This window comes from Podarcis pityusensis (assembly GCF_964106645.2).
Source record: "Podarcis pityusensis genome assembly, chromosome: 1".
Taxonomy (NCBI): domain Eukaryota; kingdom Metazoa; phylum Chordata; class Lepidosauria; order Squamata; family Lacertidae; genus Podarcis; species Podarcis pityusensis.
The window spans coordinates 76582119-76600352 of NC_138028.1; the positions used below are offsets into that span (position 1 = coordinate 76582119).

Here is an 18234-nt window from a genome sequence, read left to right on the forward strand (position 1 = left end):
CAAGAATACTCATTGCAAAGTATTGGAAGACACAAGATTTACCCACTGTGGAAGAATGGCAGATGAAGCTGATGGACTATATGGAACTGGCAGAAATGACGGGCAGAATCTGAGACCAGAGAGAAGAGTCGGTGGAAGAAGATTGGAAGAAATTTAAAGATTATCTACAGAAATATTGTAAAATTAATGAATGTTAGAATGATGTTGGATAGTAATTAAGTGGTTTCCAGCTGTAATGCTTTAAGGGAATATGAAAAAAGGGTTATAAATAGGTAAAAATTTAATATTATTATTTTTAAAGGATTTGCTGAACCAACAGATTGAAGTGGAATACAAAAAAGGGAGGTATGAGGAGGTCCGGGAAATAAGTCAAAGGAAAATGAGTAATGGAAAATCTGTGTGTTTTTAACTATTTTTATTTTGTATTTTTGTCATTTTTTTTTCATTTTTATTGTAATATTTTAAAAAATCTTAATAAATATCTTATATAAAAAAAAAAGTTCTCCACATTTTCACACCAGGCTGCATTTTTTTTTTTAAAAAAAAAGTTCTCAGGAAAATTCATCAGTGAATTTTTCCTAATACATGTTAGTATTCAACTTTGCCAAATATTCACCTTTTTTGCAAAGCAGTGTCCCTCTACATAATGCATGTTCATGTTTACTCTAGATTCAGGTAAGTAGCCATGTTGATCTGACGCAGTTGAAACAAAAATAAAAAAATTAAAACTTTGTCTAGTAGCACCTTATAGACCAACTAAGTTTGTTCTGGTATAAACTTTCATGTGCATGCACACTACTTCAGATACATGTTTACTCTAGTATGTGCATTTTTATACAAATTATTTGGCTGGAGTATTACATTGCAAAATTGAGAGATGTGTGAATTTCCAAAACTGGATGTGTTTAGGTTTGCATGTTGTGAATTAGATAGGTTCGCCTTTAAATCTGAATCAAATTGAATTTCCCTCTGAACAGTTCAGGTTAATATTATATCATTCTCTTTGCTGCTTGTCAATGAGTTTATTGTGGGAAGTCTCTCTCTCTCCCCCCCCTTTCTCTCTCTCTCTCTCTCTCTCTCACACACACACACACACACACACACACGCACACACACACACACCATTCCTGGGAACTTCCATGCACTGACACTGATATTTTTTTTGTTTCAGATGAAGATATTTCCCTTTCCCTGGGCATTTGTTGATTTTCCTAATGCCATTCTGTTGCTGCCACTGTGTAAAAACTGTTAAACAGTTAAACAAGCAGAAGCAGCACTGCAACTTCTCAGCCTCCTCAGAAGCAATTTTATTTATTTATTTAAACATATGCATTTCTGTGTGGATTCTGTAAGCCTTAATTGGCTGGTTTGGGTTGAGTTCATTCTAAATTGAGCTTAGCGAAGTTCACCCATTGCCAGTTCTCAAGCTGGCACTCTGGTTGATGCAAGATTGTGTTTCTATTTGCAGAAATGGCAGAGCAAATCTTTGGGGGAATGCCATAAGCAAGTTTGAGAAAGCATAAACTCTGTAAGCTATTCACGCCAAAAGACAACAAAACTCACTGAGCCATTTTATTAAACAGACATTGCATGGTTAAATAAATAATAGTTCTGTATTCTCTCCAAAACAAGCTGTGTTGATAAGACAACACCCTTTTGCTACATTCAAGATCCTTCTGAATACACAGATAATTTGACTGGCCTCCCTTAAGAGTCCGTAACCATAACCACAAAAACCATTCAGTTTTATTAATTGACTGAGAAAATGGAGGATGCTTATTTTGTATCAGTTTTGGAGGGTACCCAAAGGGTTGTGTCAACTGTTGACCTGAAGGGGGCTCCAATGTCTTTCACACAGAGCCTTGTTCTTAGCGAGATGGTGAATCTGTACTTGCACATTAAAAACAAAAACACACCATTAAGATATCAAAGAGAAGATTAGCCAAAAACTATATGCAGCTTTCTTTTTTCATTTTCACAGAATATTGGGGAAATGGAATAGAGCAGATTTGTGTGTGAAATACATGTGAGGGAGATATGCACCTAAAATAGATTACTTTGTCCATTTTAGCTTTCACTGAGACCATTTATAGGACTGAAATGTTACTTTAGTGCAGGAACCAGAAACAAAACAACATCTCCTGCTATGAGAGCAGAGCTGCTGGGAAAGCATCTCAAGATCCATTAATCAAAAATCTCCAGGTCTTTTGCATCCTGTATACCAAAGAGGTGGGGCTATTTGCCAAAAGGATTCAGGTGGGAAACTGGCAGATGTACTGCAGACAGGTAAATCAAAACCGAGGAACAATGTTTTCTCGACGTATGTGCTAGACGGAGTTCTGGGCTCCAGTGCCAGCCCTTCCTTGGGCTTCATGTGAGAACGTGTTCTTTGAACTAACAGGGGTGCATCGCCTGCCTTGATCTGTTTTTTATGTAACAGTGGTCATAACACACAAAAGATTATGTTCTGCCCTGGCAAAAAGAAAGAAATGGCAAAAACATGTTTGTGTCAACAAAACAAAACTCTTTATGAACTTTTTTGTTATTTCAAGTAACTATAATATAGCTTTGCTTTGTGTTGTGGTCTATATCCAGGGCCGGATTTTGGTTTGATGAGGCCCTAAGCTACTGAAGGTCATGGGGCCCTTTATATGTCCAACTGTCCTTTGAAACAACAAATTGTCGCTGTTTTTTGTGTTGAATTGGTACTGTGTGGTAATTTATGGATCTAATAGGTATCTAAAGCCATTTGCACATAACAAAATATGGATTTTATCAAAGTAATTGTTGAACTGAAATACAATTAAGAAGTATCTTTTATAGGTATCTAAAGCCATTTTATTTGTTTTTTATCTTATATTTTGGAAATGTACATCCAGGGTTTTTTTTCCTTTAAATTTTTTGGGGGCCGCCAAAAGAGTGGGGCCCTAAGCTATAGTTTGTTTAGCTTATACGTAAATCCGGCGCTGTCTATATCCCACCGTTTAAAACAATTTTCAGACTAGCTAATTCATGCTACCCCTAAGAGTGCAATCATATATTGTGTAGTATAAGAATATGTGTGTCCCTGCATGTCTGTCTGAATGTCTCTGTACGTGTCCTGCATTTGTTTTTGTGTTCTCATGGTGGGTGTGTTGAGGAGCTGACATAAGAAGCTGCCTTCTACTGGATCAGATGGCTGGTCCATCCAACTCAGTATTACCTATACTGACTAGCAGTAACTCTTCAGAGTTTTAGTCAAGAGTCACTCCCAGCCCTGCCTAAGGGTACTGAGGCTCAAACCTCTGAAATAAAGCCCTTTGTAGGGAAGGAAGAAGGGATGTGTTTGCAGGATGCACTTCAATGTGAGTGATTCCCCTCTACTCAGGGCTCGTCCAAACTTCTGCCTGTCCTGTGCCCAGAAGGCATGGGTCTGCGAGGTTTTCTGCTTGCCCCGTGCTTTCTAGGCACGGGCTCAAGATGTTTTCCGTTTGCCCTGCCACTTTCCCCAGGAAAACTCACTCTTTACCACTGAGTCACAGGAAACAGCGGTCCATGGAAAACCCAGTTGACGTTGGCTTTGATTCAGCAGTAGAGAGGGGAAAGCAGTAGGGCAAACAGAAATGTGGACAAGCTCTCAGTCCCCAAGCTTCCCCACCTTGCATAGGACTTCTTCCGCTTGTGTTCGCCTGGATGCAAGCCAAACCCTTCATGGGATCAGGGCCCCTGCTTCATCTTTGTCTGTGACCATACGGAGAGTTCTACTCAGAGGAATGTGAGAAGAATCCCTATGCAGAGCTTTTCCGCACAACATGGGGAGGTTGCGGGGCTGAGCAGATGGCACTCTGTGTGTGGTGATGTTGGGATGGGGTCTGTGTGCATGACTCTGCTCCCTGCACAGTTGGGTGCTTGTGAGTTCATGTAAACACCTGAATTTCCCTTAAGTGTGAGTGTGCTTCTTGTGTGTGTATGTGTGGAGATTGTGTGCTATGTATGCATGTTTGTATGTATGTATGTATGTACATGTGGTGAATACGTGAGGATGCAATAGCTATTTTGGCCACATTCAATGCTGGCATCAGACAGAAAAGGGTTAGCCACTCCTGATATGCCCACTTACCTGGGAATAAGCCCCAATGGACTCAGTTTCTGGACTTTATCAGCAAGATTATCCTTGCTGTTGCTTGGGTTAATATCTGTGATAGTTTAATTTTAAGGTTTTAACTTTAATTTTGCTATCTGATATGGAACCAAATGGTTCCATATTTCCTTTCAGTCGACTCACTGCTGAGCCAGTTTGCAACATTCATTTGACCAAGCCTCTTTTATCTTCAGGGTATTTATATGTTCTTGGGTTGTTTTTTTAATTCAAGTTGATAGATCTCAATCTGATTTATATCATCATACCACACAGCAGATTCCACAGCTGAACAATCTTCTCAAGGTAGATAGCACACGAAACTGCAGATCCTTGCCCTAAATACAAACTTTATCTCTTCTTTGCATTTACATGTAAATGACGCTAAATGCAGAGTGTTGGGTTAATGAAAGATTAGGCTGGAGGCTTAATAGGCAGCAAATGGTGGGTACTTTGCAGCCGAGGTTGCCGTGGGAACCTTAACTTGTGTCCCCGTGCAATATGCGTAAGCATCACGATAACAGCTTCTCAGAATATGATAGCAAATGATCAGGGACATGTGACGTATTATCAAGCAAATATTTGTTCTTTGAACATGAGTAAGGCAAAGGCCGGCACTTCCTCAAGTTCTGCCTTGGGGCAGCCTTGTCACTTGGGGTTGCCTCTGGAGATAACCACAGCTCAACCTTCCTTTGGCCAGCTCCTGCCAGTTGGCTGGAAGGGGTTTTTCTTGCGTTACTCTGGTGAAAGAAATTGTTTAGGATGTGAGAGCTGAGTGCAAACACTCATCCTCTCACGCTCTCTTCTTGACCTCCGTGTCTACGTGAATTCTTTTCCATCAAGAGCACACCATGAGGCCCAAGCACTGTTGAACTAAGCAAAGCCTAGGACAGTCTGAAGACCTCAGATGGCAGCAAGGGTCAATGGCCAAAGCAAACATCCCAATGCTGGTTGGCAGCAGTGAATGCCCAAAGCACAAAACTGGCCTTAGGCTAATGCTTTTAACTGCCATGAGGCCATAGAAGGACTAGGCAACTGTCTGAAAAACAAAGAAACTTAGGCTCAGTTCTGAAATAGAGGCAGACTTCGTACTGCAATTGTTGGGAGAGGAGAGAAACAAAAAGAAATGAGAAGAACAATCTTCAAAAAGAAACCTTTTTAGAAATGTCCGCCTCTGCCCCTTACCAGTTTTAAGCACCAAATATTAAGTGTGGATTGCAAAATGGCTTCCAGCTGTTGTTTACCAGACTGCATCCCACCTGTTAAAAAAAAAAACTTATTAAAAATGGTTTTGCTTAAAAGTGAAGATGCAAAAGTAAAACCTGTCTGGAGTCCTTAAATAACAATGACAGTTCACTTCAAGTTTGATCCTTCTCTATGTCCCCATTCTTTTTTGACTTTCAGTGGCAGCAGTCAAATCAAATTTGGTATTTACTTTAAAATAAAAAGACTCAGGTTGTAAAATCTTTTCCCTCTCCATGAGTTGACAGAGGAACCAACAGGAGCATAGAACTGCCCTTCTAATTTTCCACCCCTAAAATGTTGCTGCCTTAGGCTCCACCAGTTCTCTTAGTGGTTAAACCAGCTCTGACTGGGGGGAGGGAGAATTGAATGGAATGATTGGAAATCTGAACATGAGTCACACTGCAATGTTTTGTTGCAGCCCTCACTTTGTAAAAGGGTCAGCCCTCAACATGGCAATAGTGGCCAGAGGTGAACGAATGAAACAAAATATTTAACAGCCTACAGGTGCACCGCCACATTGTTCAAAGGCAATGTGATGTTTGCCTTCTCTGGGCTTAAAATAGTTTTATGCGACTTTAAACCATTCTGCATTCCAACCCTAATGGACAAAAATGTTTAAACAAATGTCACTCAATGCTCATAAACCAGGCATGGGAAGAGGAAAGGAATGCAAAAACCAACTTTTAAAGTATGTTTCAGGAGATCTGTAGGCGATTGAGGCAGCAGTGTGATACAAGAATGATAAGATCCACAAAAATCATTATTGTGTTTTCCAAATGGAAATGATTGATTTATGACCTTGCTTTGTATCTATCTGCTCTGGCTCCAGCAGTTTGTGCTGTGAATGATAAAGAATAAATTGAAGATGGATTCCTTCTCCCCCGAAAGCATGCTGGGAGAGTAAAGGCTCTACAACATTTTTAAGCTGTTCAACACCAGCAGGAGGGCATTCCTTCACCAACTGCAATTTGTACAGAGTCTTCAAGAGAGGGTCAGAATGTGCCTCCCAAGTTGGCTGGTGCAGTCAACAATTTTCTGGATTCCTGTGTTCACCTATTGAATAGCCTTCCTACATCATTGCATGTGCCATGTAAAAGTGCACCAGTGCATTATTTCTAGCAGTATTTTGCTAACCATCCTTGGAGCTGGAGGGTGGGTGAGCTGACAGACCCAATCCAAGGTGTTAGAATCATAGAATCATAGAGTTGGAAGAGACCACAAGGGCCATCGAGTCCAACCCCCTGCCAAGCAGGAAACACCATCAGAGCACTTTTGACATATGGTTGTCAAGCATCTGCTTAAAGACCTCCAAAGAAGGAGACTCCACCACACTCCTTGGCAGCAAATTCCACTGTCGAACAGCTCTTACTGTCAGGAAGTTCTTCCTAATGTTTAGGTGGAATCTTCTTTCTTGTAGTTTGGATCCATTGCTCCGTGTCCGCTTCTCTGGAGCAGCAGAAAACAACCTTTCTCCCTCCTCTATGTGACATCCTTTTATATATTTGAACATGGCTATCATATCACCCCTTAACCTCCTCTTCTCCAGGCTAAACATGCCCAGCTCCCTTAGCCGTTCCTCATAAGGCATCGTTTCCAGGCCTTTGACCATTTTGGTTGCCCTCCTCTGGACACGCTCCAGTTTGTCAGTGTCCTTCTTGAACTGTGGTGCCCAGAACTGGACACAGTACTCCAGGTGAGGTCTGACCAGAGCAGAATACAGTGGCATTATTACTTCCCTTGACCTAGATGCTATACTCCTATTGATGCAGCCCAGAATTGCATTGGCTTTTTTAGCTGCCGCGTCACACTGTTGGCTCATGTCAAGTTTGTGGTCAACCAAGACTCCTAGATCCTTTTCACATGTACTGCTCTCAAGCCAGGTGTCACCCATCTTGTATTTGTGCCTCTCATTTTTTTTGCCCAAGTGCAATACTTTACATTTCTCCCTGTTAAAATTCATCTTGTTTGTTTTTGCCCAGTTCTCTAATCTGTCAAGGTCATTTTGAAGTGTGATCCTGTCCTCTGGGGTGTTAGTCACCCCTCCCAGTTTGGTGTCATCTGCAAATTTGATCAGTTAGTGTTAGTGCTAGCATATAAAGCCCTAAATGGCTTGGGACCCAGATATCTAGAAGAGTTCCTCCCCAGTATCAACCTTCTTGGGTCCTGTGACCGGCATGGGAGACTTTGCTGGGGCTGAGTACTGCTTGGATGGTGCTGCTCTGATCAGGGGCACTGACTCCTAGGGACTGACCCCCTTGAGCCCCTCCAATATTTTTTAGCAGGGGGCTGAACCGCTGCAATGTTTACCTGGGTGTCACAATGGTGTACACGATGCTCAGAAACAACACTGCAGCTCCTCCTTCTCCTGCTGTGGAGGGGAAGCAGTTCCCAGCTCCTGGTAGGAACAGGAGGAGGAGCCAACAGTCATGGAAGCCAAGCTGTTGGGTGATGTTTGGATGTTGTGTGCACCAGCGCCATGTCCGACTTCCGGCTGTCATGCAGGGTGTTGTGACATCGCATGCAACACCCAGACACAGTGTGCAACAACACAGTATCATGCATGATATCGGCCTCAGCCCCACCCCCATTTCCCTCCTGAGTTGGCACACCTGGTTCCACGACAGGGCCTTCTCGACAGTCTTTGCCCATTTGGAGAATGCCTCCCTGGTGCAATACGTCTTGTCTTCCTCATTGTTAACATTCAGGAGGAATTTAAAAGCATTCCTGTTCATCCAGGAATTTGATGACTGAAAGATACTGTTCCTGGAAACATGAAATTATGAACTGGGAGGGTCAGTGGGTGATTTTTCTTTTCTTTTGATGTTCTTAGGTGTTTTAAATATGCCTTTATTTTGTTTTTAATGGTATTGTTTTTCTGCTTTGTTGTCCGCCACCCTAGGCTCCTTTGGGAGGAAAGGCAGACTAGAAATTGAAATAATGCTAACACTAAAACTGTTCTTCAGGCCACCGCACATTTTCCTCCTGCTTTAAGATCATGTCAAGGGGACACCATACATCTCTGAATATGTCAATGAATGGAAGCCATAGGAAGCTCACCTTGAAATGAATGCTCTGGCCTCAGTGAATTGTGTAAGAGGAGTGGCAGTGGGGAAGCACTGAAGCAACATGGTGGACAGGGGAGGACTATAGTGACTGCCAGTGGACAAATTCTATACCTCCTATTATTGTGCAGGCAGGGCAAGCCCAATAAATTTTACTGCTTGAAGTGAATCACAAGATGGTGCCTCCTACCCATCCCATGTACTGAAGCCAACTACTGTAGTGGAATCTTGAATCAGCACCAATAATGGGTCACCACACTCCACCATGCCTGAGAACAATAGACTAGCTTAAAGGGTGTAGGCCTTGGCCTGTAACACATTCAGTTCTGCTCTTCAACACCTCACTGCTGCAGCCTAGCTCCCCTGCCACAGAGTCTCTCAGGAGGTTGTGGACTCTCCTTCTTTGGAAGTTTTTAAGCAGAGGTTGGATGGCCATCTGTCATGGATGCTTCAGCTGAGATTCCTGCATTGCAGGGTGTTGCACTAGATGACCCTTGGGGTTCCTTCCAACTCTACAATTCCATGATTCTGCTGCCTGAGGTGGCTATCTCACCCTGTCTAATGGTAGGGCTGGCCCAGTGTGAGAGTCACTGGACACATCTGGACTTACTTTGGAGGAAGCATGAATAGAATTGTCTTGCAGGAGTCTAACATTCGCAGGCAGTGCCGGATTTACGTATAAGCTAAACGGGCTATGGCTTAGGGCCCCACTCTCTTGGGGGACCCAAAAAAATTTAAAGGGGTAAAAAGTGGATACTTCTTAATTGTATTTCAGTTCAACAATTACTTTGATAAAATCCATATTTTATTATATGCAAATGGCTTTAGATACCTATTAGGTCCATAAATTACCATGTAGCATATATTCAATACAAAAAACAGTGACAATTTGTTGTTGACAAAGGACAGCTGGACATATATAGGACCTTCAGTAGCTTAGGGCCTCATGAAACCTAATTTCAGCCCTGTTCGCAGGTCCAGAGTTTGTGCTACAGTTGCCATGTGGAAGCACATCCTGCTATTGCCCAAACTTGCAGCATTAATTAATGATATCAAAGAAATTAATTGATATCAAATAAATTGTTATAGCCCAATACAGTGAAGAAATACTTTGATATTCATTGTGGTATCCATTGAGACATATGGAGGTGGCTCCAAATAATAAGTTCAGTATGTAGACTCTGACTCAGCCTTGCCGTTCACTTACGAGGATAGTCAACTAAGTGTAGGGATCCTGAACAGGCTGATACATGGAAACAGGGAACAGAAAACACATTAAAAAGTTGGATCAACTTTTCTTGAATTACATAGCTGTTTGTTCAAAGGTGATTTGGAGTTGGGCGACTCCATAGATTTTACAGATTATGTTAAGAATGGGGCCCATTTCCAGAGAATGAGGAAGTATGCATTCTAAAGATCAAGGATTGCATTCATAAGCTATAATAAATATGGTTAATAAATATGGCTGTGATCTATAGAAATTCCCTCGGTAATGGAAACTGCCAGTCAGTTTCCGGGTCCAATTCAAAGTGCTGGGTTTGACTTAAAAGGTAAAGGTAAAGGGACCCCTGGCAGTTAAGTCCAGTCGCAAACGACTCTGGGGTTGCGGCGTTCATCTCACTTTACTGGCCAAGGGAGCCAGTGTTTGTCCGCAGACAGTTTTTCCAGGTCATGTGGCCAGCATGACTAAGTGAACCAGAGCAGCACACGGAAATGCCATTTACCTTCCCGCTGGAGTGGTACCTATTGATCTGCTTGCGCTTTGACATGCTTTCGAACTGCTAGGTGGGCAGGAGATGGGACCAAGCAACGGGAGCTCACCCCATCGCGGGGATTCGAACTGCCACAATACCTCCAGGACTGCCTCTCCTCATGTGAACTGACCAGGTTCCTGCTGTCATCATCTGAGGCCCAATTTTTGTGTGCCTCTTCCATGAGAGGTCCAGAGGGTGGCAGCACAAGAATAGGCCCTTTCTGTGGTGGTTCCCTGGTTGTAGAATGCTCTCCTCAGGGAGGCTCACTTGATGCCTTCATTACATTTGTTTAGGCACCAGGCAAAAACAGTCTGCTTCTTCTAGGCCTTTGGCTAATTAAACAAATGATGGCCTTTTAAACTTGGGGGTACTGTTTTGGTTTGTTACAATGTTATTAATATTTGTGCTTTTATATTGTAAACCACCCAGTGATCCTCGGATGAAGAGCGGTATAAAAAATTAGTATAAATAATAATTTATCTAGGGAGCAGTTCTTATAGGTCACTGGGTAACTGTGTAGCCCTTCTGTCGGATACTTTCATACAGACACTTAAAAAGGGTTCCTATAAAAATAAACCCTTATACAGAGAAGTTTCTTCCCTCCCCTTAACACTGCTTTAAAATCCCCCCTTCTAAATGGCATTTCTTCTGAAGTTATAATTCTAACTGTAGTACAAATGAAATAAAAGAATTTCCCTCTTAGCTAGACTCTCAGAAGTAGGGCTAAGAACTTCATAAGGAAACCATGTATGACTAACATTTCGCCACTAGGAATAAGAGCACTCCTGCCACTTTCATGGAAATTGTCCAGCCTCACAGCTTTCTCTCAGAGCATGACCAACATAAAATCTACTATATATTTCAGAAAGTTATTTGTTTATTTGTCTGTTTTTGATACCTCTTAAAATATTGTAACCAAATTTTGTACAAGGGTCCCTGAGATCAAGGAGCAGGTTTTTGTCTGTGTTTCGTTACAAGTGGACACCTTTTTTGAATAAAGATGGTGGACTGAATATTTCAAAACTGCACTGATTTTAACCACCAATTTCAAAACTATGCTTTTTTATTTTCTTAGAACTCCATAGCAACACTGGACAGATCTTGCTGATGAAATGTATATATCCCATTCTACATCCACCCTACAGTCCTCCGTCTGTGTCTTTGAGGGGATTTTTAGATGACTGCATTGCAGGGGTTTGAACAAGATTACCATTGGGGTCCTTTCCAACTTGTTGAGTCTATGGTGATCCACTACTGAGGATGCCAGGGAGAAGTCAGAGGGGGTTCTTCTACCTTGAGGAATTGCACAGAAAGAATAACAAACTGCTACTTCTCCCTGTAATGAAGTACTTAAAAAATAAAGTCTGCCTTCTGGACAACTCTTAAAGATATAGGGATCTATGAAATTCATTGTCCAGCATGACAGCACCACCCACCTACAGACACACACTTTCTAAAACACTTGCTGGAGTAGCCACATTTCTAACATACTAGTAAAATCTATTGCACTACCATCTTTGTGTAGTCTGGTATGACACCTGCTGGTGAAGGAGTGGCAATAGCATTAAATTGTTTGGATCTCCCTTCAACTGTGTATTTTTGGGTTGGAAGCAAAGATTCTCTAATACTAATATCCATAATTGTTGTGATACTTATAAACAATTCCAGAGGGGCAGCCGTGTTAATCACTTGTGTTACTTTTGTGGCACATTAAAGTTTGAGAGGGCACCCATCTAGTCCATCTGCTTGGGGCATAATAAAATGTGGTTGTCTTTAATTTATCACAATATGTTTATTGTTGCTATAGCTTAGAACACAAGCTTGCAAAGTTCATAAAACTTTGGCTGGGGACACTTTGCAAGCTCACAGCCATTGCTATGATTTATGGCACTAGTAATGGCAAGAATTCTGGTAGTGTAATCATGACAGTCTTGTTTCGAGCTTGAGATTTGTAGACGAGGTCAGCTCCTCTACGTGACCTGCTTATTTAACATCCAACCTGATTTGCTAGCACAAAGCTGGCATGGTGGTTAAACGATATGTCAAGTCTTCTCATTTGTTTACAGGGCAATTATGGGACAGTTAGCATTTAGCCTGATTTACTTACCGGGTAATTTACTTACAGCTGGCTCCTCACCTTCTTTACTGCTTCTCTCCCTCCCACCCACCCACCCCCACTTCTGCCCATTTCAGAGAGATTGAGACTGCTTGCACATGGTTGCTACTGAACCACTTCAGTAGGAGACCAGTTCCACATGCTTCTTCACATGCTCACCTCTATGAGTGCTCACTCCTTCTCTCTCTCTCTCTCTCTCTCTCTCTCTCTCTCTCTCTGTGTGTGTGTGTGTGTTTGGGCATACAACTGCTTCTGTCTGCTTCAATTAGAGAGGCTGATCAATGTGCACCTATGTTGATGCTGTCTGGCTGAGTCAGAGAGACTGGCCACTGTGACCTCATGCTGATGCAGCATGCTGAAGACTATGCCATTAGAATGTAGGGCTGTGTGCATACTACTACTATTTCCTTTGCACTGAGCATGCTCATGCTGTTGGTTTGGGAAGCAGTGTACATGTGATGTTAGCCACAATCCACATCTATCCTGTTGTTGTTTTTATGAAATACTGATGCAGTATTTGAAGTTGTAACCAGAGTCTGTGAAAGAAGCTTTCCTAGCTGCTTTTGGTAGCTTTCTAGCCAAGTTGGGATGCAAAGCAAAATATAAACCACAATGCCACTCCCGACATCCGGAGGGGGGGGTTGCGGGCTCACACCCCATTCACACCCTCGCGGGGCTGGCTGCAGCCCCACGGGACCTAGGGAATCCCAGGATCATTAGTATTCATTATTCACCGCGCCAGCCAATCGGCTGGTGGCGGGGGCGGGACTAGTAAGGGGCATTTAAGGTCGGGGCAGCCCATACTCGCCCCTTTCCTTTCCTTTCAGCAGCTGCGGGTGCTTTTCTGGCTAAATGCGACATCGAATCCGCATTTCGCCTCCTCCCAGTCCACCCTGAAGACTATTGTTGGCTAGGCTTTAAATTCCAGGGAGCTTATTTCATCGATAAAGCAATGCCAATGGGGTGTTCAATTGCCTGCGCTGCTTTTGAAACTTTCAGCACCTTCCTGGAATGGGCGCTTAAATTTAAATCTGCTTCTGAAGGTGTGGGGCATTACTTGGATGATTTTATTTTGGTAGTAAGTAATGCTAATGCCTGTACGGCCTTGCTACAGGCCTTCATGTCTATGGCGGAAGAGCTGGGGGTCCCTTTAGCGAATGAAAAGACGGAGGGTCCAGTCACTACAATGACTTACCTGGGCATTGAGCTCGACTATTGCCCAAACATCTCGCCTTCCTACCGAGAAATTGGTGGCCCTTAAGGAGCTCATTTCACAGCTATTGCCCTTAAAAAAGGTCACCCTCAAGCAAATTCAATCCCTCTTGGGCCACCTTAACTTCGCGTGCCGAGTGGTTTCGCCCAGTCGCCCCTTTTGTGGACGGCTGGCAAAGTTGTCAGCAGGTTTGCGGTCGCCACATCATCGGGTCCGCCTCTCGAAGTCAGTAAAGTCAGATCTCCAGGTCTGGCTGCAATTCTTAGATGGCTATAACGGAATTTCACTCTGGCAAGATAGCATGGCCCTTCAATCCGACTTCCAGGTCCATTCAGACGCGGCAGGTTCTCTGGGGTTTGGTGTCTACTTCCGAGGTCAGTGGTGCGCACAGCGATGGCCCTCATCATGGCAGGGCAAACCCATACTACGCGACCTAACGTTCTTAGAATTCTTCCCTATCGTAATAGCAATTCATCTATGGGCCGAGCAATTTAAAGACCACAGGGTCTGCTTTTGGACAGACAACCAGGCAGTAGTGTCTGTCTTAAATAAGCAATCTTCCCGTTCGCCTAGAGTAGCGTCGCTTTTACGGTATTTTGTCCTATCCTGCCTGCGGCTAAACTTATATGCCTCGGCCAAATTCGTACCAGGTATTGATAACAACATTGCAGATGCTCTGTCTCATTTCCAGAAGGATCGCTTCCACTTGTTGGCGCCGGACGCGCAGCAGCTGCCGCAGCCATTTCCGGAGCACCTCTGGAGTATTGGCAACGAGAAGCGATAAAGGGAGTATTGTTATCAGTAGCACCCTCAACACTAAGATCCTATAACAAGGCGTGGTTAGATTTCTCATCATTTCGTCAGAAGAAAGGGTTTTTTAAACCAGGCAAGCCCCCGACTAAGTCGGAGGTTATAGAATACCTTGTGCGCCTCCGCGACCTAGGGCGGGCCCCCAAAACCCTAAATATTCATTCCGCAGCAATATCGTTCTTCTACAAAGCTCTGTTCTCAGTCGACCCCTGTGCACACTTCGTGGTGTGGAAGATGCTGGAGGGCTGGCGTAGGTCTCGGCCTCCTAGCTCTGACAGCAGAAGACCCATAACTTATGACATACTTAGGCAAATACGTAAGAAGCTCAGGGTCATTTGTTGGTCTAGGTATGAGGCCAGGTTATTCTCCACAGCCTTTTCATTCGCTTTCTTCGGTGCCTTGCGCATAGGTGAGGTGGTCTGTGAGGACCAACTGGTTAAAAATAACAGGGGGCTCCTCTTGGAGGACTTGACTTTGTCCAGCTCCGAAGTAATCCTAAAAATTTGCAGTTCAAAGACCGATCAGCTTGGCAGAGGGGCCCTAATCCGCCTACAGGCTACTCAGAAGGCCGGCCCTTGCCCAGTAAAGGACGCAAGAAAGTTCCTGTGTTTAAGACCTAAAGCCTGCGGCCCTTTCTTCATACACGCAGATGGCTCTCGCCTGTCAAAGCATCGGTTTATGAGGGTCATGCGCAAGGCAATCGCTGCCATTGGGCTCCCATCAGAGGAGTACGCCGCACATTCCTTTCGCATCGGGGCCGCGACCACCACCGTGCACATGGGTTTACCGGCGGAGAGGATAATGGACATGGGGCGGTGGAAGTCGAACGCTTACAGGGGGTACATCCGGAAGACATGCTAACATTCCTTCCTCCATCGGCCCCACTGAACTGGTTCTCTTGCTCTCTTTTATTTTCAGGTGTTGGGACGGTGCGTTTGTGGATCATTGGCCACAGCATTGTCCACTGGGCAAGAGTACGTGCGGTTGCCAGGGGCTGGTGCGATTTGCAACTTCCAAACAACACTGAAGTTTCCTGGATCGCGCGTCGTGGAATGCGCTGGGAAGAATTCTTCCCAGCAGTTACAAAAAGAATTGCTGTTGAAGGCCCACCGGAGGCGGTGGTCATTCAACTGGGTGAGAACGACCTAGTTTACAGAAAGGGGGTGGACTTAATGTGGCATATTCTTAGGGACCTAGGGGAGTTGCGGGCCTCCTATCCGAACCTAACAATTATTTGGTCATTTCTGCTTGAGAGGCGCGTGTGGAGGGATTCCAAAAACCCGGTGGCTGTGAATAGACCCAGGGGGCTCCTGGAGCGCTCGGTGGCGTGTAGAGTGGCAGCGATGGGTGGGCGGGTCATTGAGCACCCAGCCATCCATTTTAGTGAGGAGGCCCTCTACCGCGGGGGTGGCGTGCACCTTTCCAATGCTGGTAATGATATTTGGCTTGCTGACATTTTCGAGGGGATCAGGGATTGGTTACAGGTTTGAGGGTATTGGCGGCGAGCCTGGCTCGTGTGGCGGTTAGGCATTGGCAGGGGTATTATTATGCAAATGAGATGGGGGGGAGAAACGCCATCACCTCCCCCAAATGCTGAAGGGTAGTTCGTTAAAGGACTCCGGGGGGCGTCGCCTCGTCCGAAACCTATGGAGGCTAGGGCCTAAAGCGCGCTCCCGAGCGGTAACCCCTCGGGGAGCGCCTAGGGATGTGCATCTCAGGGGCTCCCCCTGTTGGTGCTTAACCCTTCCCGGTTATACCGGTTAGTCTGATAGGGCCAATGCCTAAAGCCAATACCGTTCTTACCTGTAATCAATAAAGTTGTGGCCAATTTTCGCCCATTAACCTAAATTCGGTGTCCTGTGTCTTTATTTATTCCATTCTGTGGGAATGGGCGGGAATAGCCACGCAACACACTGTGAATGTTCAGTGGGTGTTAGCCTAATGCTTGTGGTGTGAGAGATCTTGTGGGAAATCACAATAAGTCAAGACTATTGGAACTCAGGAAAGAAAGTGTTTCCTCAGCAGAAAGAGCTGTGTTGGAGTCCAGTATAACCTAGAAGTTTCATGCAGGTGTGGCAACTTTTGAATATTATTGTACCTCAAGTGTTTCCCATAGCTTAGTGCTACCCTAATAACATATGGCTGTATGTTAGGTTTCTATCATATAGAGTCTAAGGAAGGCAGACGCCAACCTCCTGTAAGCTGATCTAACCAATCTGGACCACAGTACACTACAATGAGAGAACATCTACTTGTAGGGAAAATAACTTCACCAATCTAACCAAACCACACTTTGCAGTGGAAGATCCCCATTCCCTCAAATGCCCAGTGTGACTGAACTGTAGGAAGATTTCCTCTCAACCAAATACCAGTTATGAGTATAAGGAAAACATCTGCTCAGTGATGTGAATGAAATTATGCTAGGAACAGCTATTAAAATAACCTGGTTGTAACTGTGTCCCAAATATCTCCCAAAGGAGGAAGTAATGTGGGGAGGGGAAAACATGAAGGTTATGTTCAGTGTGGTGGTGAATCAGACAACTGAGAGTTAACATCTTATCCAGAAGGAGTTAGCAGAGTTGTGGCTAAACTGGTCATGCAGAGGTTGTAGATACCTTTGTCCGCACCCTACCCCTGGCTCCATATCAGACCTTTGCCCACATTCAGCATCTTAGCAGCTCCAGTACTGAACTTCTACCCACATTCCACATCATTTCGAGGCTTCTCAATGTATTTACCTGAATGCAGCGAGAAGCCCCCATCCATCCTTTGTGCTGGTCAGTAGAGACAGTAGGGAAAGAGTCTCTGGAAGTGGTGCATGTGGCCCCTACACCAACTGTTTAATTCCAATGATAATAACACGTGAGTAGGGGCTACCCTCTTTCATAACTGTATCCGACTCTTACTTTGAATACAGTAATGTTCTTTGTTTCTACAGATCCAGAATGCTACAGATCCAGAATCCAGAATATAAAATTCCTCCCCACCTGACTTCCACAATGAATTTCCAGCCAAGTCTTTCACCAATCTTCTTGCAAAGATTTTAACGGTGTGTGTTCACATTGTGAATGTTTACACTACTAATTCTTCTCTGTCAGGTCTTTGAGAGTGAAAGAGAAGAGGATATACTGTAGCTGATCTAGGTAAGGTTATTGCAACAGAAAGCAAGTCAACTTGGAAACATAGTTTATTTGACAAATATCAACATTGTTCTTTGTCATTCAATTTCCTGTAGCAATTGGAATAAGAAACATGATTACAGGGATGAATCACCTTGTAAAAAAATCCTAAACATCTCTTATTACAGGAATAAAAATGGATATGTGAATGCATGCACACACACACACAATTGCACACAACTGCTTGAAGCATTTTTTAAAAATGAATTATTCAAATAAAGACAAAACATTTCACCAACATTTTTTGGTTCACATTTCTATGTTGGGCATTTAGTTTCCACACAGCTACACTCATCTACATGAAGATATGTGTATTTCATATGCCTCCTTTTGCTGCAAACCAGTTCCACTCTCACTTTATGGTATTTTGTGGCATGGCAACATGTGCATCCATGCTTCATTTTGTGAGTGTCAAAGGAATATCTGAGGGAGAAAGCACAGGTGAAACGTTTTGACTGATGTTCCTCTTTACACGAAAAGCGGCCAGTGATGTCAAGTCAAGAAATAGTTTTCTAGCATTTATTCATTAACTAAGTGCACTGGTCTGTGTTTTTGGTTTAGCCCGGCCTTCATCAATATGGTGCAATATTGGACAACATGCTGATTGGTGGGGATTATAGTCCAAAATATCTGGAGGGTGAAAGTTGGTTTAGGCCATTATGCTCCACTTTCTTCCCTCCCCACCAGTGTTCCATGCTAAAAACATTGAAGGAAAAAGGATGGAGACTGTGTGATTTT

General features: G+C 43.8%; 1 protein-coding gene and 1 long non-coding RNA gene across 11 annotated transcripts in view; one reads left to right on the top strand and one right to left on the bottom strand.

Moving 5' to 3' along the window:
- LOC308479912 overlaps nt 1-18234 on the top strand; it is a 37047-nt gene that overhangs the window by 8950 nt on the left and 9863 nt on the right. The window contains exon 2 of one of the 2 annotated variants that reach the window (XR_013987891.1): nt 14199-17460. This is a non-coding gene — a long non-coding RNA (uncharacterized lncRNA). The remainder of the gene's footprint in view (nt 1-14198; nt 17461-18234) is intronic. The other variant, XR_013987892.1, reaches the window with a different exon arrangement.
- LOC308479876 (mucin-5B-like) overlaps nt 17487-18234 on the bottom strand; it is a 54306-nt gene continuing 53558 nt past the window's right edge. For 8 of the 9 annotated variants that reach the window (XM_081010856.1, XM_081010857.1, XM_081010855.1 and 5 more), the window contains one exon: nt 17487-17919. In XM_081010856.1, coding sequence (XP_080866982.1) covers nt 17754-17919 — 166 coding nt within the window. In that variant the 3' untranslated portion in view covers nt 17487-17753. The remainder of the gene's footprint in view (nt 17920-18234) is intronic. The other variant, XM_081010858.1, reaches the window with a different exon arrangement.